The sequence below is a fragment of the Oryzias latipes genome, chromosome 14, assembly GCF_002234675.1.
Source record: "Oryzias latipes chromosome 14, ASM223467v1".
In the NCBI taxonomy this organism is placed as follows: domain Eukaryota; kingdom Metazoa; phylum Chordata; class Actinopteri; order Beloniformes; family Adrianichthyidae; genus Oryzias; species Oryzias latipes.
The window spans coordinates 9881264-9908048 of NC_019872.2; the positions used below are offsets into that span (position 1 = coordinate 9881264).

Sequence of the window (26785 nt, forward strand, 5' to 3'; positions counted from 1 at the left end):
TTTATGTTTTTAATAATAAAGAGGTTAATGATGGCTTCCTTATGAGTTTTTGTCGTTTGAATTTAGTAATAAATATGCTTACATGTCTATTTTACCAGTTTCTCCTTTTGTGCTGTCCATCCCACAGGAAAAGCCACTAAACAAATCGCTGCAGAGAGGAGAAGACTCACAGTTTGATCAAGTGTGTGAGCCTCACTTACACGCCTTACTGCCTCTTTTCCTTTCCCTAACACACCCGTCAGCTGATTTTATGAGACAGACTAAACTCTCACCTCTTTTGTTCTTTGCTTCCCTGCAGCTGATCAGCAGTATGAGCTCTCTTGCAGAGTACTGCCTACCATCCATTCTGAAGACTCTGTTCGACTGGTACAAGAGGCAGAACGGCCTGGAGGACGAGTCCCACGAATACAGACCGAGAGCCAACACAAAGTCAAAAAAGTAAGAGGATTAAAAGTGAAAAACAAAAGGTAAAGAGTAAAGTGAAGAGAGTATGCCAAGCCTCGTTGCATGCTGTGACCTGAGCAGCATCTTTTCAGGAATGCCCTCCCATTATCTGAGCCTGATGTCATTGTTGCCCGTTTAGCTTTTTGTTTAAACGTTGTAGAAAAGGGAAGGGATGCAAAAAGGTAGAAGAATCGTGCATTTTACCGTGAATGTAGGATTTAGAAATAAATAAGCTGCTCCATTGTCAAAGTACAATGTGCTTGTCTTCAGTGACGAACAACAAAAGGACTACTTACTGGAGCGGCGAGACCTGGCAATCGACTTTATTTTTTCTTTGGTGCTTATAGAAGTTTTAAAACAGGTGAGGCTCTTTTTACAGATTTCAAATTTGTATACGATGAACTATAGTATTTGCAGAGTTTCGTTGCCATACATCTAACAAAGAGCCCTGTTCTTTCTTTTTATCAAAACAGATCCCTCTTCATCCTCTCTTAGATGGACTAATTCAAGAGGTTGTAAACCTGGCCTTCAAGCACTTCAAATACAAGGAGGGGTAAGATGGTTTACTTCTAAAGGCACTAGCAAATCCACATTTTCTTTTTTTTTTCTTAATGATTAGTGTGTGTGTTTATGTTGATATTAAAATATCTATGTGCGTTTTAGGTATCTGGGCCCAAACACTGGCAACATGCACATCGTGGCTGACCTGTATGCTGAAGTAGTGGGAGTTGTTGCACAGTCAAGGTACTGTGGACTCTATTAAAGTCACTTTCACCCCTTTGTTTTGAGATTTTCTCTCACAACTTTCATCTAAATAGTTTTGCAACTGTGCAGAGGATAAATCTGTCATCACACTTGCTACGTGTGATCCTACTGGCCCATTTCTCAATGGCAACAAATGCACACCTCTACTACTGGCTAATGTAGTGTGTAAATAAGTTTAGTTAATCTTTATTTGTTTAAATCCCAATGCCTCTTAGTAGGGATGATGAAATAATAGTTTTTCCTGCAAGACATAAACACACGTTCCTTGTTCTGCACTAGGCATTAGCGGTTTGCCGGGCAGCTTGGCTAAAAATAAATAAATAAAAAAGCTAACTGACACTATCTTCTCGTTTGATTTGTATATCTGAGTTTACCCTAAAACACACTCAGTGCTCGACACAAAACAGATAACTCGTCTTCTTACTTAACCACATTGGCAACCCCTGAGAAACATGCAAAAGTATGTGGGGGGGGGGGGGGGGAGAGAAGAAGCACATGCTCTTTTCCCTCTGCATCACCCCTCCAGATGCCTTTCTAAAAATAGAACAGGAGAACGCTGTTGGTAAAATGTATCTGGTCGGGGCGTGTATTTACACAAGTCCTCAGTAAAGTGCAACCACCCTTGTATGCATGCAGAAACATCAACAAAAAAAAGACAAAGATAAGCCAAATCTGGAAGAAAGCACTCTCTTTATGCTGCTCTGTTTCAGGTTCCCTGCAGTGAGGAAGAAGTTCATCTCTGAGCTCAAAGAGCTGAGGCAGAAGGAGCAGAGTCCCTATGTCATCCAGTCCACCATCAGCCTCATCATGGGACTCAAATTTTTCCGCATAAAAATGTACCCGGTAGAGGACTTTGAAGCCTCCTTCCAGTTTATGCAGGTACACAGTGATCAAAGGCTAACACTCCATTATAACGTACTCCGTCCATTCATTCCCTGGCAACTGAAAGTTAATAAAAGCTGCCAGACGGCAATCTAAAGTCAAATTAATTGCTATTTTTTGTATGTTCCTTTCAAGAAAACCTGTATGATATAATATTTCTCTTTGGTTTGCAGGAGTGTGCTCAGTATTTCTTGGAAGTCAAGGACAAAGACATTAAGCACTCTTTAGCCGGACTCTTTGTGGAAATCCTTGTTCCTGTAGCAGCTGTAAGTGTTTTTTTTTTCTCAGAGCAAAGCCATCACACACACTCGTATTGCTGCACTTGGTTTGTTCAATAGATGTGAAATACGTCAGTAGAAAAAAGCAATTTGTACTGACTAGCCATCTTTTCCCTAGACTGTGAAGAACGAAGTAAACGTTCCATGTTTAAGGAATTTTGTGGAGAGTTTGTATGATACCACTCTGGACCTCTCCTCCAGGAAGAAGCACTCTCTAGTAAGTCTTTCTGATCATTTGTGTTTCATTCCATAAAGGATTGACGAAAGTCTGTGTGGAGGAGTAGCATCAATGTGGACCAACTGATGCTATAGGCACAACTGTCCCCGTGTAGTCTGTGGGGGAAAAATTGGCATATTTGTACAAGGCACATAGGAGGTCAATCTGTGAGCTTGTATAGCGAAAATGTTCATGCACATTTTTTTATTGGCATGATGCATTTGTCGTAGCAAACACTTAAACAACATGTAAGGGTGAAGTAGGTGAGACGCAGGCACATTGTATGAATCTCTGCATTTTTCAACTCGAAATTTGCACAAAGGGCCCGTTAGAGTTTTCCAAGTGGTAAGTGTGTGCTCCTTGCGCCTAGCCTTAGAAATGAGGAAAGTAGTCAGAGGGTTGTTTTTTCTCAACATCCTACGGTCACTTAGTTGCACACCCTGTTTGGTCAATAAGGAGCCGGTCCACACACCATACTAATGATTGGAATGTGGCCTAAGGGCACCTTGGAACAGCATCACTTGTACGTCTTAAGTGTGTTAAACCTATATTATACTTAAAAATACTTAACGATACAATTACCATATGCACAACAATGGTATGTTAGATTTTCATGATGCCCCTTATGGTAGCTGCATGAGCGTCAAGGGTATTGTAAGACACACTCCCTTCTAGATTCGGTCTTTCCTATCCACGACCCTCCACAGGCCCAAACAACCCAAAAACCCACAGCATCCATACGGGTCAATCCCCATAAAACTAAGGATTAAGCATCGGTTTACCACAGTACTGAGGCGGGCCGAACAGTCCATACATTAGACAGAATCCTTTTCTAAAAAAATAAAGATCTTTTGAGCATGTTTTATTGGAGTAAGCTCTGAGTTATGATTTAGCTTATCTCTAATACTTTTGTTTTTACCCCTTTCCTTGAAAGAATGAATAAAGCTTTATTTATATAGCACTTCACAACACTTTCAGGGTACCAAAGTGCTTCACGATAAAAGGAAGACAGAAGAAATTACTTGACATCTTTTGGTTGAAAGCCGGTGAATGTGTTGAAGGAGTAGTAGTTGTAGTCGTCTGTAGTTCTAATGATGGCAGCTTTTTGAGCTTGCATGCATTTAGCTGTCCAAAAGCTAGCTTGAATTCCCTTGAGAGCTTTCAGTGAAGTCCACGTTTCCGAGCTGACTTTTCTAGTCTGAGAATCCACCACTGAGATACTTAGCCTATAAAAAGAAACCTCCTCTTTAAATGAAGCGTAAAAGGATGTGAATTCTGTTTTACCTGCAAAAGTCCTTGTCAGAATTTGATTGCCATGTCCTGCTGGCATTCTTTCATTATTTTTTTAGGAGTTTTGATACCCTGAGTAGAACATAGTGTCATCAGTTGTCGTTGAGGTAAAGCCTGACATATTTTCTGAGACACGCTTACATTTTGAAACTATTTCTCATGTGAGTAACATAATCATCTTGTAGACACGTACGCCAGCAGACAAAGTTGCATTTCTACTCGATGAAGTGGCATGTGTGCTTTGCGGATGAGTTTCTTTTCTTGCCTGAGTCCCAAAGGCTGCAAATGTCAACCGATGGTATGCACTTTTCCTTTGATAGATTCTCCAAATATTCAGATGAACTCATACATCCCTATCTCAAAGCATCTCTTTGCTTGCAATTTTGTTTTTCACTTTTACCAGACAAATAGCGTTTCGCACACTAGCAAAAATGCGCCATGTCAGACGCAGAAGAATGCACAGGCACGATAGGAATGGCTGCAATGTGGTGCATTTCTGTCATTAGTATTGTTGGTCATTCTTGAGCACTTGAGTGAAAGGGTAGTTATTACCAGTGTCGTAACCATTTACAGGCAAAGGGGGCTGTTCCCAAAGAGGTGCTTTTAAAATCATTCCCTATAATCACCCTCCTGCCCCCCCTCCCTCTCTCTAACATCCCTCTCTCTTTTTCCCTCCTTTCCTTTTCCATCCGGTCCAACACAAAATATTTTCAAATACTATTAAAATAAATAAAGTTTGGTCTCGATTACAAAAGGGGTTTATTCAGATATACCTCTGGTTTGTCGGAAGATTCATAACCCCTGTTGTTAAAGTAAAATATGTCCAACACAAGAGGCCCTCAGTTCTCATCTGTCTGCCCAGCTGTTGAACAGGAAAAGTAAAAAAAAAAAAAAATCATTCACAATAACAACTGACCTAACCTTACACAGTAGAAAAAAACTGATTTTTATTGCATTTTAGAGTGAATACAGCAGATTTTTATTTTCTTTTTTACTTTAAGCTTTTTATTTCCTTTAGGAAACTGGTCATATTAAATCTGTTATAGTTTGAAAGATTAATGCCATCTTCTGATGTCTCCACTCCAGGCTCTTTACCCCCTGGTGACATGTCTACTGTGTGTCAGTCAGAAACAGTTCTTCCTCAGTCGTTGGCACGTTTTCCTCAACAACTGCCTCTCAAACCTGAAGGTTAGTTTTCTTACTGTCTCATGCAAACTGTACAATCCACTGGTTGGTTTGCAGTCAGATCTCTGCCCTTCAGAGATGCTCTCACAGCAAGTGACTATGTATATTTAACAAAAAGGAAAGTACTATCATGACACTGTAAAGTAACTTCAGGAAGTGTTTTGAGTTAAAGTCTTGGTGATTGATGACACTCATTAACAACACCCTTGGGTTGTTTTGCTACCTTGTGTCTGACATTTCCTTCTCTTTTTGGCTAAAGTTCATTAAAAAAAAAATTGGTCAAAGTGCCATAAATAAAAAATAAAAAAAGTTGTGTTCTGCATTTGTGTTATCGCAGAACAAAGACCCAAAAATGGCTCGTGTGGCTCTTGAATCGCTCTACCGCCTGCTTTGGGTCTACATGATCCGAATAAAGTGTGAAAGTAACACTGGAACGCAGAGGTAAGTCAAACTCAGTTTCCTCTCTGCTAGGCAGCATTTTTTGGATGTAATATTAAATTTTGAAAAAATTTTAGGATATAAAAAACACTGGTAACTTTATTGTAGTTCCTGATTTGAATTAATACTCTTCAAAAGATTTAAATGTGATCAAAACCTTTAAATTGATTCCATCTGCTTTTCTTTTACTTTCAGTCGACTGACATCCATCACATCCACTTTATTTCCCAAAGGCAGTCGTAGTGTCGTACCCAGAGACATGCCCCTCAATATTTTTGTCAAGATCATCCAGTTTATTGCTCAGGTAAACGTGGACAAGTACAAAGGATTTACAAGAAGGCACTTTTTATGCTGAAAAATCAAATGACCAATGTGAACATAATTATTGGCAAAATCCAAGTTTAAAACGTATTGTGGCTGTCCTTCAGCTAATGTTCCATGATTGCTCTTAAAAGTTGCACTGCAAAAACAGGCCCCCTAGAAATAAGTAAAAGGCTTTTATGTTCGAGAAATTTTCTTTAAATAAGCAAAAAAAAAAATTTGCCAACTAGGTAAGAAAAATAGTTTTACCAAGAAATCCTATTTTTTTTTTAAGCGAGTCCCTAAGACATGTTTTCACATGTTTTCTTAAACTAAAACTATTTTCCTGTTGAAATACTTTGTTGCAAGACATTTTTCCTTGAAACTAGAGCCTTTTTTACTTAACTTTCACTTTTTGCTGTGTAAGTCACCGGTCATTTTGATTTTCTTTCAGGAGAGGCTGGATTTTGCAATGAAAGAGATCATATTCGACCTGCTAAGCGTTGGGAAGCCGGTCAAAGCCTTCAGTCTAAACCCTGAGGTACTAAATCATTCTCACACTGATCCAGCAGAGTATTTCTAACATTGTTTTGTATCTAGCTGAACAACAGTATCTTCTATGTAACTTTTGCATAAAATGAACCACAGGAGTAGAATATTGGGCTTTAAAGTGACAACACATTGCTCGATTCATAAGTATTTATTTCACACAAATCTTTGAAGCATGATAGGACCAGCTGAGCCCAGCTGTAATGGACATGAAGCCTACTTTTTTTTTAAATATAGTTACACACAAATAAAGATTTGCTTCTTTTATCTTCCAGCGTATTAACATCGGTCTACGTGCATTCCTGGTGATAGCAGATGCTCTGCAACAAAAAGATGGGGAACCTCCAATGCCCAACACTGGTGCCACTCTGCCTTCTGGGAACTCTTTAAAGAAGAAGAAAACGTACCTCAGCAAGACGCTTACTGAAGAGGAAGCCAAACTAATAGGTCTTTGCAAACGTCCACACAGCTGTAAACAACAGACAGAAGTGGGTGAATCTCATCATCATTTCTTACTTGTCCTCCACAGGCATGTCCTTGTACTACTCACAGGTGCGTAAGTCTCTGGACAACATCCTCAGGCACTTAGATAAGGAAGTGGGTCGCTGCATGATGCTAACCAGCGTCCAGATGCTCAACAAAGAGCCAGAAGACATGATTACGTATGTAGCCTCAGTAAAGTCCTTAAATTCAACTAAGACTTTAAAATTTGCCTTTTGAACATTTTTGTTGTTTAGAAATGTGTTGAAGTCTCCCAAATCCTTTTGTTTGTTTTTTTCAGTGGAGAAAGGAAGCCCAAAATCGACCTTTTCAGAACATGCGTAGCTGCAATTCCTCGCATCCTTCCTGACAGTATGTCCAAACAGGAGCTCATTGACTTACTGTCACGGTGAGTGCCACATCAATCCTGTTTGGTCTTCAAAAGGGGAAGAAAGACTTTCTCTTCCTGTCCTATTTTTTTTTCTTCTATTTTTTTGTCTGGAATTCTCAATAAGGACATATTTATTCCTCAGCCTCACCGTACACATGGACGACGAGCTCCGCCTTATTTCCCAGAACTCCCTGCAAAGCCTGCTGCTTGATTTCTCAGACTGGAGGGAAGACGTTCTGTTTGGCTATACACATTTTCTCTTACGAGAGGTACAATAGAATGAGATTCAGACTAATCACACCACACAACCTTGCATTATAGCACTCATTACATTACATGAAAATTATTCTGGTTAATGCATATTTAATAGTATGATATAAAAATAAAAATGTTTATAGTGCCCACAACCATATTTCTAAAGCTGAGAAATTAAAAATAAGAGGTTAACTTGGACCAGAACCCACAATGCACTGCATGATTGCTGATTATTTTTATTATTGTGTGCATAAAATCCTCCATAACAAAGAGATTTAAAGTAAAGTATTTGAAAAACGTACTCTGTTACCTCTTTTTAAACTTTGAACATCTGTATCAAACTTCTCCAGGTCCAAGATACCCATCAGGGCCTGCAGGATGCATCTGTGAAGCTTCTGCTCCAGCTGCTCACACAGTGGAGGTTAGCTCTGCAACTGCAGGGGAAAACGCGAGGTGGAGTTGAGGTTAGCACCGCTGCAATGATTTCCTCACTAAAGCCAATGAGTTTCAGCTCTGCTAAACTGCAGGTTTGCAGTTCACACTGTGAAATTTCCCCTCTAACATTCTCCCCTTTTGTGTTCTTGCTTATCAGGCCAGTCCCAGACTGCCAGACCGGAGCCCTCACTGGTCAGTTCTTCATGCAGTCGAGGGTCTGGCTCTGCTGCTCCTCTGCTCATGTCAGATCAGCACGAGGAAGCTCGCTGTCAGCGTGTTAAGGGAGATACGCCTCCTCTTTGCAGCACTGGGGCATGCTGAGGTACATCACTTCTGTCTGAAATTCTTACTCTAAAGAAGGGATTTTCCGTCTGTTTCAATGCAATATTTACAAGCAAAAGAGATAAATATTGAGTGCCAGTTAGAAAGTGAGAAGGCTGAGAACAAAACTGGATGAAAGGACAGCTGTCTGATTAGGGACGGAAGGTTTAAATTCCTCCACATTGTGTAACACGTTATAAAAATAGCTGATTCTAAAAATGTCACTCCCTGCAGGATGATGACAAACCAATGATAGAGGTCATGGACCAGCTGAGCCCAGCTGTAATGGACAGTATTATTCATGTGGCTGTCTCTGATTCTGTAAGTGCTTGAAAAAAAAGAATAAACCAAAATTATAAACAAGTTTATAGATTATTGACTTTGTTGTACAAAAATCTCTAAACACCCTCTTTTTTCACTTTCTCAGTCCACATTACCACTCAACCACCATGTTGACCTCCAATGGTTGGTGGATTGGACCGCCCGGCTGGTGAACAGCTCCTATGATGTGAAGAGTCCCAGCCACGTTTGGATTTTCGCTCAGTGTGTGAAGGACCCATGGGTGCTCTGCCTGCACATCTTCTTGCGGCAGGAGCACCTACCCAAACACTGTCCCATTGCTCTGAGTTACGCTTGGCCTTACGTCTTCACGCGACTACAGCTGCTGCTGCCGCTTGTAGACCCTAAGTATGAAAAGAAACAACATCTAACGTTCGGTCCAATTCATTATCTTTGGTAATCAAACGTCCTTGTAACTTTTTTTTTTTCTAGCAGTCCAGTTAATGCAAAGAAGACCAGCACAGCAGGCTCCAGCGACAGCTACATCTCCTTGTGGCGTAATTATCTGATTCTCTGTCTTGGTGTGGCTAAGCCAAGCATCATGTCACCTGGCCACCTCAGGGCCTCTACACCTGAGATCACGGCCACCACACCTGACGGCAGTGTCACCTATGACAACAAGGTATGTTTGAATGCCTAGAAATAAACCAAGGAACTTCATAACACAAAATTATAACTAATGCGATGCTAAATGTGGGCATTTGAGTCATCAGTTTTTATCAGTTTCCAGTCTTATCAAGTCAAATAACAATGCTTTCTTTTTCTTTTGTAGGTGATAGGCACCCCTTCTGTGGCCTGGCTATTAAAACAGTTGGTTCCACTGATGAGAACGGAGAGTCTGGATATCACAGAGTCTCTGGTTTTGGGGTTTGGATGCACAAATGCTTTGGTCTTCAGGTATTTGAACATAAAAATGCACTACTTGTTTTCTATAGTAGAACATTTTAAATTGGGGAAGGTCAAGATCCTTTGGTCTGTGTGTTCTCTGAGTTTTATCTAATAAAAAATGTACTGGCTTTTATTTCGGCAGGAAAATGCAGTTGGAAATTTTTAATTCTAGCAAATATGAATGCTAATCTAGGCTCAAAGAATTGCAATTGTTTTGTTGGAATGGCTCCCATGTCACAGAGAAAAAAAATCCTACTCTGATGTAGAAAAAGAAAGAGAAGTATTGCATTTTTTCAAAGAACAGAGGCTTCATTGTGAGAAGAAGTTATTTCATTTTGAAGGAGACAGTATTTTTATCCCATCACCTTTCTAAATAGTGCATTGTTAGCAAAGAGATTAAGGTCTGCCCAGGCTAAATTCACCTCACGTCACTCACACAATTGAAGTTTCTATGTGTGATATTTAAGATGCATTAACAAAGTGCATCTGTTAGATTAAAAACGAGACATTGTTCATTCTGTACAAGGAAATCACAATTAATGATCTTTTTAGGAGATTTGTTGTAATAATAATAATAGTTAAATAATTGATACTTTATTCATCCCACAATGGGGAAATTCTTCTCCACATTTTGACCCATTCCCTGGGGGGAGCGGTGAGCTGCAGACTAGCCGCGCTTGGGGGGAGCAGGGATCAATCCGCCAACCCTTTGATTGTTGGACCACCTGCTCTACCGCCTGAGCTAAACTGCCACCCTGTGAGATAAGAGGCTCACTTCTGCCATCTGATTTACAGGGAACTGGTTGAAGAACTCCATCCACTAATGAAGGAAGCACTGGAACGCCGACCTGAGGTAACATGAGGTCTAAAATGCTTTTACATGTCAGATAACATCCCGATATGCTGATATGATAAATAGTCATATATATGTAAAGGAAGTTCAGTAAGATTTCTTAAAAAACAAAACAAAGATGGAGCCATTCTACACAATTCAGACAGGTTTTACAGTTTGAAAAGACGTTTTCTATATGTAGTTTTCTGCTACTTTCTATTATGCTCTGACATTTGAACAAAAAAGAATTTAAAATAAAGTTTATGCCATATGTTGGCCGTCTACTATACTATTATCTTCAGGGAAACTTTGTAATTTTTTATCCTAATCTTGATCAAATGGTTTTGTTTTTAAACTTTTGTGATTTTAGAGGGTAAAATTATAGTCTTGTTCAAACCACATAATAAATGAAGATAAATAGAGCACTAAACATTGCAGCTGTCAAGTGCTGTAAATGTAATACTGATCCATTATTCATCCCCATAGGTATAACAAGCAACTCGACCAATAGCCCTAGAGAATAGTCGTGTAACATTTAGACCTGTTGCCAGCCTTGCAAAGGAGTACATTTTCCATCAGTCCATCCAGAGGTTAAAGACATGCACAAACCCTTGAGTGCTTTATTTTGAAAACCTCCAAGATTTTGAAACCATATGTTCAGGCGGAGACTTCAGAATCACTAGAATAAAGTAAAGATATGGTTCTGTTAGAAATGTTGTCGGAAGCTTTCTAGTAAAAACATTTCATCAGATGAAAGTTATTGAACTATAGGAATCATGAGACAAGGTTATATGATTTCTTTAGATCCAATTGACGAGACCAAACTGGTTATGGTTGAACTTATTTTAGAACCCAACTTCTGGTAAAAAAACAAACAAAAAAAAACAACTCTTTAGTTACTGTAATCGTTATGTAGAGTGTTTAGGTGGTAAGAATCTAGGCCTGCTAGGTCAGCATGAACACAGTGTTTCTGTGTGTGATTAATCATTCTTCCCATGCTCAAAATGTTATTGTAAAGCCTTAAGAAAGCTGTGCAAATGTCAAAGTTCTGAATCAATATGAAAAAGGGCATGTCACAATTCTTCCACAACACTGCTTAAATTAATCCCACTTCAATCCCTCCTGAATCTCTTCTCCATTGTTTATTAGTGCGAAAGGTTGTTTTTTTTCACTCATTGGCAGTTTATGTAATGGTGCTGCAAACAAGCTTTGCTTTTAAGCCTGTATTAAGTCTCTAAGACACGCGGTATGAGGACCTTTCAGTTATGTTTTGATTCTTGAGAGTTATCAAAATCACTTATAGAACTGACTTGAATATTAAATGTTGAAAGCTGCTGACGACAGCCCACAATTACCCCCCGAACAACCCGTTTCTTCTTTCAGAACAAGAAGCGCAGAGAGAGGAGAGATCTCCTCAGACTGCAGCTGCTGAGGATATTTGAACTGTTGGCTAATGCAGGAGTCATCAGTGACAGGTAATTCTCATGTTTGCAGCTGAGTATTCAAACAGTTCTTATAGGCCTGGATGTTTTCCAATTCTCACTTCCATGATAAATATAAGCCCTAATTTGCATCTCTCTTCAACTCCCCCCCCCCTTTTTCACAGCACGAACGGCGCTCTGGAGCGTGACTCCCTGGCAATGGGTGCTTTGTTCCTCGAATATGTGGATCTGACCAGGATGCTTCTGGAAGCGGAAAATGAGAAGGAGCTGGATGTACTCAAAGACATCAGAGCTCATTTCAGTGGGATGATTGCTAATCTCATTCAGTGTGTTCCTGGTAAATCTTTGAATTTCTTAATTCTATACTTTGTTCAAATTCAGGGCAGATTTTTATGGCAGTTTTTAAAATGACTGTGCTTCCATCTTTACAGTCCAGAACAGGCGCTTCCTTTTCCCTCAGCAGTCTCTGAGGCACCACCTCTTCATCCTTTTCAGCCAGTGGGCTGGACCCTTCAGTGTTATGTTCACACCCCTTGACCGTTACAGTGACCGCAACCACCAAATCACTCGCTATCAATACTGCGCTCTCAAAGTAAGCCATACTCATGATCACATATCAACCTGCAAAAGGAGGAAAATGACTGTCATTCCATTTAAAAAATACCTTAGTGTGAACTCAGTGTTTTCTTCCAGGCCATGTCTGCGGTTCTGTGCTGTGGTCCAGTTTTTGACAATGTTGGTCTGTCTACTGATGGCTATCTCTATAAATGGCTGGACAACATCTTGGCCTGTCACGACCTGCGGGTAGGCTCACTCTGGGACCTTTTCTTCCCTTAAAAACCCACTCTGATGGAAATTCTGACATTTTTCTAATTATGGGGGACATACATAAAGAAAATTAAACCTAAAATTGCATGTCTGAGTATTTCTTTATTCAAATCGTGGTGAATCAGGAGCAGACGAAACATAGAAAAAACGCTGGACGGGCCACCAGCTCCCTGCTCTGCTGTATTCTGAAAGATCCACTTGCAGACAAATAGATCCATGTGGGTCTTCATCTGGATAGCTCCAATATCCCTCGCCTTTTTTGTTGCAGCAGTAATGTTAGGTTGTGGATGTAAGGGGCTGTAAACTAGCAAGAGAGCATGTAAACAGAGTGCTCTCAGCAACAAGGAGGGTTAGGCGGGTTGGGGAAACAGTTCCTTCCACAACTGAGAAGCAAATCTCTGATGAACTACTGCTGAACATAACAAAAGATGATCGAAGTGGGTCTTTAACAGAAAATATGTAGCTGTTTTGTCTGATCACTACAATTAGAATATTTGATTTCAGTGTTACACCTCAAAACCTAATCTTTAAAATTTCTATGAGCGAAACTGTACTTTCTAATGATCCTATATATTCACTTAGGTTCACCGTTTGGGCTGTGAAGTGGTCATCCTGCTTTTAGAATTGAATCCAGACCAAATCAATCTGTTCAACTGGGCTGTGGATCGCTGCTTCACTGGATCCTACCAACTGGCATCCGGCTGCTTCAAGGCCATTGCCACCGTCTGCTGTAACAGGTCAGTTAGCACTCTGTATATATTTGCTAAATTGTTTTTTTTTTTTTTTTTTTTTGGGGGGGGGGGGGGGGGGTAGTATTTCATGTTAACTTGACTTTTAACAATAACGGTAACATATGAAATTTATAACTCTCCTTCTTTCTGACAGGAATTACCCATGTGACCTGGTGACGTTGCTCAATCTCGTGCTGTTCAAGGCTTCAGACTCCAGCAGGGAAATATATGAAATCTCCATGCAGCTGATGCAGGTAGGGGCAGTGTTCTGGTTTAGATTAATTTATCGACTGCATAAAAGAAGGTGAAGTTACAGCCTATATGTCTGTGCCTTCAGGTGCTGGAGTCTAAACTGTCTGTGTACTCTAAGAGGATGGTGGAGCAGAAGCCTGGAAATATTTTATATGGAACACACGGTCCTCTGCCTCCTCTGTACAGTGTCAATCTGTCTCAGCTCTCCATCCAGCTTGCTAGCATGTACCCAGAGCTCACACTGCCTCTTTTCTCAGGTAAATTATTGCAATATTTACTCTACTTTACATATTGCGTACAATTTGTGTAAAACTCTGTTGCCATTAATTACTTTGAAGGCCAAACTAAAGCATTAATAAGAGAAAACTTTATTGCAAAGGGTGGAAAACTGGATCAGAATAGGTGGACAAAAACGTGCAAACTGAGCTAAGATTTTTAAAAAGTTAGAACAGGTAAAAAGATACAAAAGCGTCATTTTTGATTTACCTTTAGAACTCCAGTGGTCTCCCTGCAGCAGTTACCTCCGGGGTGCCTCATGTCTTTATACTCCCAAAAGAACATTTCGCTCTGTCAAAGCGCTAACTGTACTTCATATATCATCATGACATGTCTCTGTTCCTGCAGAGGTGAGTCAGCGTTTTCCAACCACCCACACCAATGGCAGACAGATTATGTTGTCATACCTGCTACCGTGGCTCAGTAATATTGAGCTAGTAGACAATGGGCTCCTTCCTCCTGCATCGAGCCCCTGCACACCTGAGGAGGAAACCCGCAGTCAGGCACAGGGAATGTGTCCCAGTCTGAGAGGTAATGGCTGGGGCTCCTTGCAGGCAACCTCGCTGGTGCTCAACAACCTCATGTTTATGACTGCTAAGGTAGGAGGTGGTTAGGGTTTAGATTTGTGAAATCTATCATCAGAAAATTCTCTGTTTTAACAAAAATGGATTGTATTATTTTCTGTTATTAGTATGGTGATGAGGTTCCAGGTCCAGAGATCGAGAACGCCTGGAACGCTCTGGTGTCCAATGACAGTTGGAGCAACAACTTGAGAATCACTCTGCAGTTCCTTATAAGCCTATGTGGAGTCAGCAGTGACACCACATTGTTACCTTACGTAAGTCCAAGTTCATGTTAAAAAAACATTACACTGAAACTAGAGATGTTGTGATCCGATCCAGTGATCAATAATCAGGCCCAGAAACCACATAGTTTCAGACTCGATCATAATTGGATTTTTATTTTATTCTTATTACAATCATTTCTAAATATTTCAAGCTTATTATACAGATCAAAACTCTACTAGAAGTCTTTAGATCATGAATGAATCAAAACATTTTCTTGCCGTAAACGCAGCAGAAGTCACCACCAGTTTAAGTGGGAGGCGCTCAGAAACTGTTCAGTAAATATAGCGAGCTGTTCGTAGGTTCTGACTTCTGGGCTCAATAACTCTTTATATAAAAATGTTTCAAACTGACAGTAAGTGTTTCTAGAATTTTGTCTTGACTCAAACAAAAACCTACAAAGCCCTTCAAAAGAAATAAGATCAGGATTTTGCTTCTCTTTAATGAGAATTGCTCTCTCCGTGCTGCCAACAGAGAGACTGCAAAGAATTCTCTACAAAGTGCCAGTCTGGGAAAAAAATATTAAATTAATAATAATAATACAAAAATATATATACACAGTATATATTTATTTATTTATTTTTATTAATTTAATAACTTTTTCCTAAAACTACACTCACCAGACATTTGACTAATTATTACCTATTTTTACTAGTTACTAGTTGATATTTTTGCTTCATTGTTTTAGCTTCTTCACAGAAATGCTCTGATTAAGTATTAAATGATAAAAGAAATTTATTAGGATGAAAATATGTGATCTGTGTATTACGTTTTTCATTTTTGTATAAAAAATATCAGATTAGGATTCGGTACCAGCAGTTACTCAAAATCCAATGACTCTTAATCGGATCAAGGCCAAATATCCTGATTGGAACATCCCTAACATCCCTAACTTTATTAATTATGCAGCACTTTGATTTTTAGATCAAGAAGGTGGTGATCTACATGTGTCGCAACAACACCATCCAAACCATGGAGGAGCTCCTGTTTGAGCTTCAGCAAACTGACCCTGTCAACCCAGTGGTTTTGCACTGTGACAACCCCCCTTTCTATCGCTTTGCTGCAAGCAACAAAGCTCCCACCTCCCAAACTGGTGAGCATCCATTTTTCTCTTCGCTATGTGAGATTGCACAGCAGTTCTAATCTCCTAAAGACTTTGTTTGCAGGAACAACGTCCAGCAGTAACACAGTGGTGGCTGGTCAAGAGATGCTTCCAGACACAGATGAGAACAAACTCGCCAGAGAAAAGGAAGAGCGGTTAGCATCAATACACTTGTATAGGTCGGCGCATATACAGAAAGAGCTGAAGGTTGTATTTGACTTGTGTGATGGTTTCTTTATACCAGCAGGGCCAGGGCTCACAACAGACTGGAATCCCGTTACAGCAACAGCTCCGGAGGCTCCTACGAGGATGAAAAGAGTACGTTTTCATATTTCAAAAAGGAAAATCCTCTGGATTTGCAGAATGAGTGAAGTTTTTGCCTTTAATCTAAATAAGCCAGTTTGATTGGTTGGTAATGAATACAGCATTGTCACTTTAAGTCATTTTAAGCACAACAAAGTATCACTACTCGGAATCACCTTTCTTGGTTGAAAAGCTGCTGGTGAGACATTTCAGTCATTATTCTCTGACAAGCAGGATTGTGCAAGTTACCTAAAGGGCTCATTTACAGCACAAGTAATAAATCTCATGACAGGATCTCGTAATTGCAAGAGAAACTTATCTTTATTACTCAGGGAGTTTCCCTCTGCTCTTGTAAGACCCCGGAGCTCAGCACAGCATGACTCATGCTAAAAGCAAAGACGTGTTAGGAACAAAGGCAGACCTAGAGCTGCAGTCCTCAAACGCTCTCTATAGGCAGTTCATGGAAACCAAGTGGAGGGTTTTCTGACACTAAGGATTAAATGTGGACTGATTCTGACAGCAAGGAGCTGTGTCTGAGTAAAAAAAAAAAAAGGTAAAGGCCAGCTCTGTAGTCAGTCCACATCCTCTTTCACTGAGTAATGAGTTATTTTCCAAAGCCAGACTTTAGAACCAGGGTGGTGACGGGTGTGTGATTAATCATAGCCAATCTTTTGTCAAATAGCTAATGCTCTATTACTGTCATTTTACATAATTTCAGAACTGTTTATGTAATAACGAGCAGTGCAGTAGTTGGGGGAACAACTTTTTTAATAAAATAAAGGTTATATTTTGACAGACATTTGGTAACAGACTAATATACTCTGTAAAAATGTTACAACAATAGTCGTCTCAATGCGCTTTATACCGGTAATTAAATAAGAACATGAAATCAGTCATAAAATTCAATAGGTAGTTAACAGACTGAGCTAAACCGGGTGTGGGTAAACGTTGTATCTCGTGTATAATTTTACTGACTTTTCATTTACTGAATTTTTGTTTTCTGGTTGTGTTTTTTTTGCCTTCTTTAGCTGATCCGTTGCCCCCGTATGCCGGTTGGCTGCTGTGTGTCTTGGAGAACAACCGCCCTCAGCCGTTGCCCATGCCTGTTAACGGAGGCTGCTGGGCTCCTCTGGTCGACTATCTTCCTGAGACCATCACCCCGAGAGGCCCTCTACATAGGTATAGTCACTCACCAACACAAATGCTAGGCTTCCTTGTTTATTGCAGGAGTAACGTTTTAAAAATACCGGTACTATTGCGATAGGTGGAATCCGTGAAGCTGGATTACAGATGTTTTAAGGCTGTAAAACTCCTCACTACACACTTTATACATTTTTCTCAGACAAATGAGCACATTTGCAATTTTTCACACTTTCCTCTCTTGTTTAAACTCTCAAAGTTTAAACCTTCCTTAAAAAAATCAGTCTGGTATTATAGACTGAAAACAAAAATCTGATCACCATCGAAGATTCATGACGATTTGGCAAGTTCAACATATTCTGTGCAGGAGATGCGCCATGGAGGAGATTGATTGACAAGGTCTCCAGCCAATCAGGGCACAGAACAGTGTACTGTTGAAAAAAAAACATGCAAAATCGCATAGAAAAGATTTACAAGACTGGGAAAGGTGAACCGCGATGGAAACACTGTAATACAAGAAATACTATGGGTTATTAGATGAATTCCTTCATAGCATGACAGCAATAAAAGTGGACTTAACCTCTACACAGTGTTGTATTTATTGCATTTTCCTTCTAGGAAGAGTGACTTTGATTTACTTTTCTGATTAAACAATTTTTTCAACCTTAAAAGGAAAGACAATACTAGAAGCCCCATTCTGATGGAAATCTCGTTTTTTGTGTTCTCGTGACATTTTTTTTTTAATGATAGAGGACATGTATAAATAAAATGAAGCTTAAATGTCTTTGTTCAAACGAGTGAAGAGCAGATGAAAAGAGTGCAATTTGAAAAAGAGTTTATTTGTTACGTGACAGAAATATGTTGAGTGGGCCACAAGCTCCCGGCTCCACTTAAATAGAGAGCTCTCAGCAACAGGGAGGGCAAGGAAGACGGAGTTTCTCCACATCAGTAATGGTTCTGCCCACAACTTATAGCCAAATTTCTAATGAACTACTGCCACTCTGCAGAAACTATGTCCTAGAAAATGACTCACGCTTTTTTGATTTTGGCAAAAAAGGGCATAATCATTATTGAAACTGGGGACCCTTTAAAAATAGCTTAAGAGATGATCTGATGTGGGTCTTATTACTATTATTGTTATTATTTCATTTCATGTTCTTTTTGTCTTTAGAGAATGGGAATTCAATTAATCTTTTTTTCTCTAAAGTTTTTGTTTTCACTTTTTGGGGACTTAATGACCTGAAAGTTTGGAGCTTTCGTGGGGAAAAAAGTTGGAATATTTGTGTGTCAACCAATTTTTACAAACATTTATTTGTTTTTTTTCAAACTTGTGTTTTTCTCGCACACAAATAAGTGACGATCTTAGCTTAACACATGACAATATAAGAAGAAAACAAAAATACATCCATTCTTTTTTTATGGACTTTGTGTTTTTCTACAGGTGTAATATTGCTGTAATCTTTATGACTGAAATGGTGGTGGATCACAGCGTGAGAGAAGACTGGGCTTTGCATCTTCCTCTACTGCTACATGCACTTTTCCTGGGTAGGTTGCCTTAGCACATGCATAGAAAGAATAGGAGCGTCTGCATAATCTCCATCATCTAGCTCTTAACAGATCTTGACAAAGAAACTTTAACCAAAAGAGACAGGATCTTAGTTCTCACCCCATCTTTTCTAAAATGTACTGTCACACAAAAGCAGAAAACCTGGAATGCATGGGAAACGTCTAGCATCTTGTGACAATGATGATAATATGCTTTAGTACAGTCTGTTCCCCACACCCAAACCCACACCTGTGGGCACAAATGGATTCTGTCAGCTGTGCAGACATCAGCTGTGACATATTCTGCATTGTCTACATACTGGAAGTCAAATACAGACTGCTTGTTATCTTCTGATCTGTGTTGCGATGCTTTCATGCTTTAATGCTTAAATTCCTGTGAGCTGGAGCAGCAATGGTCTAATTCTTGACTTTCTAGTTTTGCAAAACCATTTCATAAGAAGCAATGATTATTTTTTACTGGTCTGGAGTTGTCATAGCGACAGAAGCACTGATGGGAATGAGAAAAAAAAAAAACATTTGTCGGAATAGAAATAGTTCTGGATCATATTAGCTTCTTCTTATAGTACCTATCCTTCCCTTTCTTTACAAAAAGTGGGAGGTTAATGCTGAAAAGTCAGTATGGAAATATATTACAGGGCTTAATTAGGTGATTTTTGTTTATGTTTGCAGTCTGCTAAAATTGGACCCAAATTTTGCCTAATAAATGCTTGTTTGATTTGTCAGGATTGGACCACTACAGACCAGAGGTCTACGAGCACAGCAAGCGTCTCCTCCTCCACCTCCTCATTGCCCTCTCCTGCAACAACAACTTTCAGGTCTGAGCAGGAAGCCGCTGACGTTTGTGATTTCTCCACTTGTAACTGTAAAAATGTTCTGCTTGACATAGCAGTGGCAAGCTGAAAACTCACCATAGACTCCGGTGAAGTTTTGCTCGTCTCTGAAGAGCTGTTTGTGTTTTCAGGTCATTGCATCGGTTCTAATGCTCACAAGGGAGATCACTGACAACAAAACCCTCACAATCAAGTCCTACTATCACACGGAGTACCAGCAGTCACGTAAGGAGAAAGTTTGCTGCTTTTTCAGTCACGCTTTGTCACTTAGAAGTTATTTACACTTTATTTAACTGGCAAACAGTGAAAAGTACGATAATTCATATCACTAATGCTTGATTTATTGAATCAATAGCATCTTATAGTTTTCTTGTGCTCTCTGCTCTTTCAGAAGTACCGGACTTTCTGCGAGAGTGGCAAACATCTCCCGTGGTGGACTCGGGGCTCAGTTCCACATCCAACTCTTCCTCTACAAGTCTGGGTGGCGGCAGCACAGCAGGCAGCGTTGGGAATTTACCTCTCGTAACTCCTGATGACCTGGAAGATCTTGAAGACACGCCAAGCGAGACCGACGAGAAGACCAACAAACTTATCGAGTTCCTCTCCACCAGGTAAGCTAAAGCCCAGAGGACGTTCAGCCCAACGAGATGAAGGTGCGTGCGTGAAAGCATCACCGCCGCGTGGACGGGTTGAACATGCATAACCTGTGTGTGGTGCTACTGGTGGTGGGTTTACAGTGCTTGGAGTACTGTGTTGTCGTTGCTCAGAGCTATTGGGCCTTTGTGGGCGCATGAAGACATCACTCCAAAGAACCCCAACTCCAAGAGCACGGAGCAGCTTTCCAACTTCCTGCGCCACGTTATTTCAGTCTTCAAGGAGTCCAAAACTGGTAAGATAGCACTTGTGGTTGGTTGTTTGGCAGTACACTTGAGTGTGAGTTTTTTTATTCATGTTTTTGTGTCTGCACAGATTTCCACTTGGAGCAGCAGCTGAGTGATGTGGCCTTACAGACAGCTCTGTGCAGCTCCTCCCGTCACTACGCTGGCCGCTCTTTCCAGATCTTCAGAGCTCTCAAACAGCCAATTAACAACCACGCGGTCTCTGACCTGGTCTCTCGCCTTGTAGAGGTGGTAGGAGAACATGGAGACGAGGTGCAGGTGAGAGACGTTACAGACAGGTTGGAGTCTGAAGGCATGAAAGGAAATGGGTTTCATTTTTGCACACCTGGCTTGCAGGGCTATGTGATGGAGGTGCTGTTGACGCTCGAGTCCGTGGTGGTTAATCTTGCAGAGTGTCTGAAAAACAGCGACCTCATGGCAGCTCTTACCAGGTAGCTCGGAAATTTTGTTTTGTTTGTTTGTTTCCAGATGTCACTCTTGGTAACTCCTGTTTCTTTCCATTTCATAGAACCTCCTCGCCAGATTTTGTGACGAGTGACAAACTAATGAACAGAAAGAGCACCGGCATGCTGAACTTCCCCGGCCCGGGATTTGCTGGTCTGTCATCACAACGACACCAGCGCTCGTATTCTGTTCCCAAAAAATTTGGCGAGTATGGCAGTCTGACAAGTGATCCACCTCGCAGTGCAACTTTGGATCGCATGCAGGTAAGATATTCGGATTTCTGATTCTTTTTTTAAAAATAAATTTTGATGAGCAATGATTTCATTACACATTTTTTGTTCTGAAGGCTTGCAACAACCATGGTCTTGGCCGAAAAGCAAGAACCCCCGGATCCTGCACATCATCCACCAATCGCATCGATCCCAGTGTTCTGTCGGACCCTGCGCACGTCTCCCATCCGTCATCAATACTGGCCACGGTCTTCTGGGTGGCGGTGTCACTAATGGAGTCGGACTTTGAGTTTGAATACCAGATGTCCCTCCGCCTTGTTCACAAACTGCTTTCAAAGGTAGACAAGATCAAACTTAGAGATAGAAAAACAAAAACTATACCAACAAAAGACATGGTTGAGTCAAAAATAGAACTGGAGGAATGCAAAATGTACTGAAACATTTATCTGAAACATTTATCTCTCCATTCTTTTTATCTCTCCAAAACAAATACTAACCAGGCCACCCTTGTTTTTAGTTAGACAGCAACCTCTTTTATTATTGAAAGCAAAGGTTTGACCAGAAAGATGATGGATTTAGTGTCGGTCCCAGACACCTCTGAGCCGACTGTAAAGTCAGCATTTGTTGCCTTGCAGGTGCCGTTAGACAGAGCAGAGAACCGCGAGCGCCTGGAGAAGCTGCAGGCTCAGCTGGGATGGAATGGATTCTCTGGAATCCAGCAGCTTTTGTTGAAGGGTTTTACGTCCCAGGCGACATCTGACCTCACCTTGCAGTTATTCTGCCAGCTCACACCCGTCTCCCGCGTGCCAGTAGTTGACAGTTCACAGTCTATCGGTTGGTACTTTCAGCTGCAGAGAATGTTATTTCCATCTTTAGCCATCATGACATGTTGCAGTCTGGGTAAAAATCCAACTGTTTTCCTTGTGCAGGTTTTCCTCTGAACGTGCTGTGCCTGCTGCCTCACCTGGTTCAGCACTTTGGCCATCCTACCCAGTTTTGTAAGGAAAGTGCAGAGAGGATTGCGCAGGTATTTTAACGCTTGAACTTTTAATGGCCTAAACTTCTATCTCACTTTGGAAGGTAAAAAGAGAAGAGATTTCCCAAGTACAGAGGTTGTGTTACTTTTTTCTCTTCTCCTGTGTAGGTGTGTTTGGTTGAAAAGAACACAAAGCTGTCTCACCTAGCTCATGTGATGACTTTGTATAAGACACGCTCTTACACACGGGACCCGTTTTCCTGGGTCAGCGTGGTGTGCCGTTATCTCCACGAAGCCTTCTCTGACATTACTCTCAGCATGGTCACATATATGGCTGAGGTAAGTTCTTCTAAATAGCTTTTGATTTTCTGCATTCAGTTCTGCAGACGTGTTTATTGATTGAACTTTTTCCCTTCTTAACCCCTTTACACCGGAGCTTTACCTCCAGTGTTGACTTTCTTTCAACTGCCGTAACAGTAATCTGTTACTTTGTAGTCCATTACCCCCACCACTGCATATCAGAAATATTATATAACTGTTGAACAGAATCAGACACAACTAGGCAACATTTTTATGAGCAGTTTGTCATTTACTGAATTTCTTTCCCTCTCTCAGCTGCTGGATAAGGGCCTTCCCAGCATGCAACAGTCTCTTCTTCAGATCATCTACTGCCTGCTAAGCCACATGGACCTCACTGCTGTTCACGTCAAACAGTTTAACGCTGACGTCATCAAAACAATTGAGAAGTTCGTCCAGGTGAGTGCGACGAGGCATTTTGCATTTATTTTATCATTGTTTTCATAGTTTGAAGGCTGCAATCTCTTATTAACTGCTTGGGATGCCATTTGTTTACAGTCAGTCCACTGGAAAGATGCCTTAAACATTTTGAAGCTGGTTGTTTCCCGCTCTGCAAGCCTGGTGCATCCGGTGTACGGCCACTCACAGGGGGATCTCTCCAACCTGGAAGTCAGCAGAGTGTGGGATGGTTCTGCCAAGGCCCTGCCAGGGAAAACGCTCGATTTCACTTTTGACATCTCTGAGGTGATAAACTGTCTTTTCGAATTCTGCTAGATTTGTCATTTTGAAGATAAAAGAGGAGGATTTACAGTGAATAACGGGCTTTCCATTTGTGGTTTTCACAGACACCAGTGATTGGCCGTCGTTTTGATGAGCTCCAGGGTTCAGGTGGCAGAGATGCTAAGGCCAGAGCCATGGCTGTCACACGCAGCACCTCCTCAACCTCCTCTGGGTCAAACTCAAACACCATCCTGGTGCGTGTCAGCTGGAGGCGGCCGCAGTCATCGCAGGTAATGTCAAACCACAACATTAAGTTTTGGTCAAACTGTCACCATTTTTTGCGTTCCCGCCACTGTAGATGACCAATCATATCAGTTCAATACATAAACAGCATTGCAGTTTTAATGAATATAACGACATGCTCTGCATACTTGCTTTAGTTTGGTTATAACCAAAGTAGTAAACTGTGTGCATACAGAATTGGAAATGACAGGATTTAAGCTCTGATGATACATTTTGAAAATACTGTTACAACTATTCTGTTTATTGAAGCTATAAATGAAATATTTGAGGAAAAACTTATTTTTTTAATTATTTTTCATTAGATTTCTTAGTTTTATTATTTTAGCCTTGATCTCAATTTATATGTTTTTTCTCTGCCTCATTCAAAACAAAGCTAACAAAACTCTATCTCTAAAGTGATCATGTTTTGTTTTGTAACCATGCATTAACAGTTCAACTTGCTTTAAAGCCCCACTCCAATCGTCTTTTGATCTATTTTCAAAGCGTTCCCAGTGGTCTTTTCATGATCATGATTATGCCGTTTTTGGCCAAAAGGATAAAACGTGTTGTTTTACTATGACATAGTTTCTGCAGGGCGGTAGGAGTTCATTAGAAATTCCCCTCTGAGTTGTTGGTGTGGAGTAAACCCGCGTCTTTTAGCAGTCATCCATCTGTTTACACATTCTCCCACTAGGTTACACCCCCTTACAACCTCTAACATAACAATACCGATTCAGCAAAAGTGGTGAGCAATAGTGGATGCATCAGAATGGAAAAGAGCAGGGAGCTTGTGGCACACCTATTGTAGCACCTACGTCACAACTACAAGCTTTTTCAAACTGGATTTTTTTGTCTGCTCCTGATTCACAACGACTTGAATAAAGTAATACTCAGAAATACAATTTTGAGCTCAATTTTCTTTATATATGTCCTCCATCTGAGAAAAACATGCTTTTCATTGGAGTGCGTCTTTAATGTTTAAAGCATAATGTATTGATACAACATGAAAACAGTCCAATGGTTTGTCTGATCCACTGTACATACTAACTTTGACTGATTCTTAAAAAAAAAATGTCTTTCTTACTCAGAAAAGAACCAGAGAGAAGCTGGTGACCGTGTTGTCTCTTTGTGGACAAGAAGTTGGACTCACCAAGAATCCATCGGTACGCTTCCACCCCTAAAATAACTCCTCATCTGGAGCCACATTTTTTCTTTATTTTTAATTGGGCCACTCTTGTTGTTTTTCTTCTCAGGTGATCTTCTCATCATGTGGTGACCTGGACATGATGGAGGTGCGTGAAAGCGGGGTGTCTTCTGAGGAGGGGGGCACCAGAGAGGACACTCTTGATGACACCGCGAGCGAGCAGCAGTTTCGGGTTTTCCGAGACTTCGACTTTCTGGATGTGGAGCTGGAAGACGGAGAGGTGAGGTTCACGCTGCTTTGTGTTTAGCCTACAGTTTGCCGCTGTCCTGCCCTTGTTACTGATTGACAGTGTTTTACATTAACATCAGTGGATTTTTAAATGTATTTATTTGTCCCTCCCCGTCTCTCTGTCTGTCTAACTCTATGTCTTTCTCTCTCCCGCCGGCTTCCCAGGAGCTTCAGGTAAGGCATCCCACACTGAGCACTTAACATGAGCTTTTATCAGCGCTGTGGTGTTGCTGGCTCTATTTTTATTTATTTTTTCAAAGAAAAATGACTGCTTCATTTTCCTCTCACAGCTTGGGTGCACAGTTTCATTTCTAGCATTCCTTTTTTCAAGCATTTTTGTGATAAACTGTCATAAGGATTGTTTTCTGGCATTTTTTTAATGCCCTGAAAAACATTCATTTTACATCTTGTGCTTGTAGCTCCAGCAGCTGTTCATGATGTTTAAACACGAGAATGTTTTCTGCAGCAGAGGAGTTTCCTGCTGCTGTTACCTCTGCTGTTTTCGTCCAATGTACCCGTGTGTGTGTTTCATCCAGGGTGAGACTGTTGATAACTTTAACTGGGGCGTGCGTCGGCGATCTCTGGACAGCACCGAACTAGGAGATCTGTTGGGGGAAAGTCAACACTCAGGCAGCACTCCCAGTTTGGGCCACGAGGACCCTCATGATTCTGACGAGTCTTCAGAGGAAGAAGAGTCTTCAACGAGTCAGAGCCTGTCCCATTCTCAGCTCGTACGTAGCTTTTTATGTTTACTGTTAGAGCCATGTCAGCACTCACTTACGCCTGAAAAAACGTTTCTTTTTGCCTTCTTTAGACAAATCCTTCCCCATCAGAAGAAACTAACCCCACCGATTCTCTGTCTACATCCTACGACTTATCTGCTGACCCCCAGTCTTTCAGTGCCACCACCCCGGGGCAGGGGATGCCCCGTGACAATAATAGCAGCATGCAAGTGAGGACTAATAGATATCCCCGTGGATCCATTTGCAGCTTTCTGTCAGCCAATTTTACTTTAGCGGGAAAAACGTACTGTGTTTGTTTCTGCAGCTGCTGAAGGTGTGCGGTGAGGGCGAAGACACTCAGGCTCAGGATGATGATCTCTCAATAAGGTCCAACGAGTTGCCTGAAGACTGTGGCGAGGGCTTCACTTTAGAGATGCCAGGACAACCGCTGGATCCACCACTAAATCTGAATCGCAGCCTCAACCCAAACTTTGGTCAGCCTCCGATGGACTTCCTCAACTACTTGCCAAGGTAAAAAAAAAAAAACAGAATGCAGGCATGAAAAATGTTATTAATCTGGTCAATGTGAGGTTTTCTGCAGATGAACTCAGTGTTTAAAAGATTTTTTTTTATCCAATGCATCAGTTTACGGGATGACGTCGATGATTTGGAAGACCTTGGGTTTCCTCCTCCACCTTCCCCATTTTTCTCAGCCATCTTGGCAGCATTCCAGCCCGCTGTGTATGACGATGCTGAGGAGACTTGGCGTTGTCATGTCAACCAGCTTATTAGCGACTCGGATGGTTCTTGTGCCGTCTACACCTTCCAAGTCTTCTCATCTCTCTTTCAGGTAAATAGTAGGAGGTGGTTTAAAGGATCCCAGACATATCAGCTTAACTTTCGGTGTCTGATCGTTTAGGGTTTTGTCTTTAAACAGACTTTTCTAGTTTGTCTCTATCTATTCCAGTCAAATACAGTGTCCATTCTTTTTTCCTTCACAGAATATTCAGGGCAAATTCTGCACTCTGACTACTGATGTTGCCACTTACCTCGGTGAGGGATTAAGGGGCATTGGATCAAGATTTCTGAAATCCTCACAAATGTTGACTTCCTGCTCAGACTGTCCTACAATCTTTATTGACGCCGAGACGGTGAGTGCAGACTTTGATAACGCTGGCC

At 40.9% G+C, this 26785-nt stretch overlaps 1 protein-coding gene across 13 annotated transcripts in view; it reads left to right on the plus strand.

The window, feature by feature from the left end:
* The window catches only part of LOC101168389 (protein furry homolog), a 55047-nt gene that overhangs the window by 23908 nt on the left and 4354 nt on the right, over positions 1-26785 (plus strand). For 6 of the 13 annotated variants that reach the window (XM_023962126.1, XM_023962125.1, XM_023962117.1 and 3 more), the window contains exons 3-61: positions 128-181; positions 299-438; positions 715-805; positions 918-997; positions 1108-1188; positions 1920-2088; positions 2265-2357; positions 2488-2586; positions 4963-5064; positions 5399-5502; positions 5695-5803; positions 6254-6340; positions 6624-6795; positions 6878-7010; positions 7130-7237; positions 7362-7488; positions 7825-7938; positions 8067-8231; positions 8465-8551; positions 8658-8917; positions 9002-9191; positions 9342-9466; positions 10253-10310; positions 11673-11764; positions 11896-12068; positions 12163-12323; positions 12425-12535; positions 13142-13296; positions 13445-13544; positions 13628-13799; positions 14167-14417; positions 14510-14656; positions 15588-15756; positions 15830-15944; positions 16013-16083; positions 17097-17247; positions 18650-18753; positions 19498-19589; positions 19736-19829; positions 19996-20215; positions 20342-20493; positions 20574-20761; positions 20840-20934; positions 21012-21210; positions 21294-21515; positions 21813-22011; positions 22107-22204; positions 22322-22492; positions 22769-22909; positions 23009-23194; positions 23296-23460; positions 24541-24615; positions 24706-24876; positions 25050-25058; positions 25421-25615; positions 25699-25836; positions 25932-26137; positions 26252-26456; positions 26608-26757. In XM_023962126.1, coding sequence (XP_023817894.1) covers positions 128-181; positions 299-438; positions 715-805; positions 918-997; positions 1108-1188; positions 1920-2088; positions 2265-2357; positions 2488-2586; positions 4963-5064; positions 5399-5502; positions 5695-5803; positions 6254-6340; positions 6624-6795; positions 6878-7010; positions 7130-7237; positions 7362-7488; positions 7825-7938; positions 8067-8231; positions 8465-8551; positions 8658-8917; positions 9002-9191; positions 9342-9466; positions 10253-10310; positions 11673-11764; positions 11896-12068; positions 12163-12323; positions 12425-12535; positions 13142-13296; positions 13445-13544; positions 13628-13799; positions 14167-14417; positions 14510-14656; positions 15588-15756; positions 15830-15944; positions 16013-16083; positions 17097-17247; positions 18650-18753; positions 19498-19589; positions 19736-19829; positions 19996-20215; positions 20342-20493; positions 20574-20761; positions 20840-20934; positions 21012-21210; positions 21294-21515; positions 21813-22011; positions 22107-22204; positions 22322-22492; positions 22769-22909; positions 23009-23194; positions 23296-23460; positions 24541-24615; positions 24706-24876; positions 25050-25058; positions 25421-25615; positions 25699-25836; positions 25932-26137; positions 26252-26456; positions 26608-26757 — 8091 coding nt within the window. Of the gene's footprint in view, positions 1-127; positions 182-298; positions 439-714; positions 806-917; positions 998-1107; positions 1189-1919; positions 2089-2264; positions 2358-2487; positions 2587-4962; positions 5065-5398; positions 5503-5694; positions 5804-6253; positions 6341-6623; positions 6796-6877; positions 7011-7129; positions 7238-7361; positions 7489-7824; positions 7939-8066; positions 8232-8464; positions 8552-8657; positions 8918-9001; positions 9192-9341; positions 9467-10252; positions 10311-11672; positions 11765-11895; positions 12069-12162; positions 12324-12424; positions 12536-13141; positions 13297-13444; positions 13545-13627; positions 13800-14166; positions 14418-14509; positions 14657-15587; positions 15757-15829; positions 15945-16009; positions 16084-17096; positions 17248-18649; positions 18754-19497; positions 19590-19735; positions 19830-19995; positions 20216-20341; positions 20494-20573; positions 20762-20839; positions 20935-21011; positions 21211-21293; positions 21516-21812; positions 22012-22106; positions 22205-22321; positions 22493-22768; positions 22910-23008; positions 23195-23295; positions 23461-24540; positions 24616-24705; positions 24877-25049; positions 25059-25420; positions 25616-25698; positions 25837-25931; positions 26138-26251; positions 26457-26607; positions 26758-26785 lie in introns of all 13 variants that reach the window. The other 7 variants (XM_023962121.1, XM_023962127.1, XM_023962115.1 and 4 more) reach the window with 6 other exon arrangements.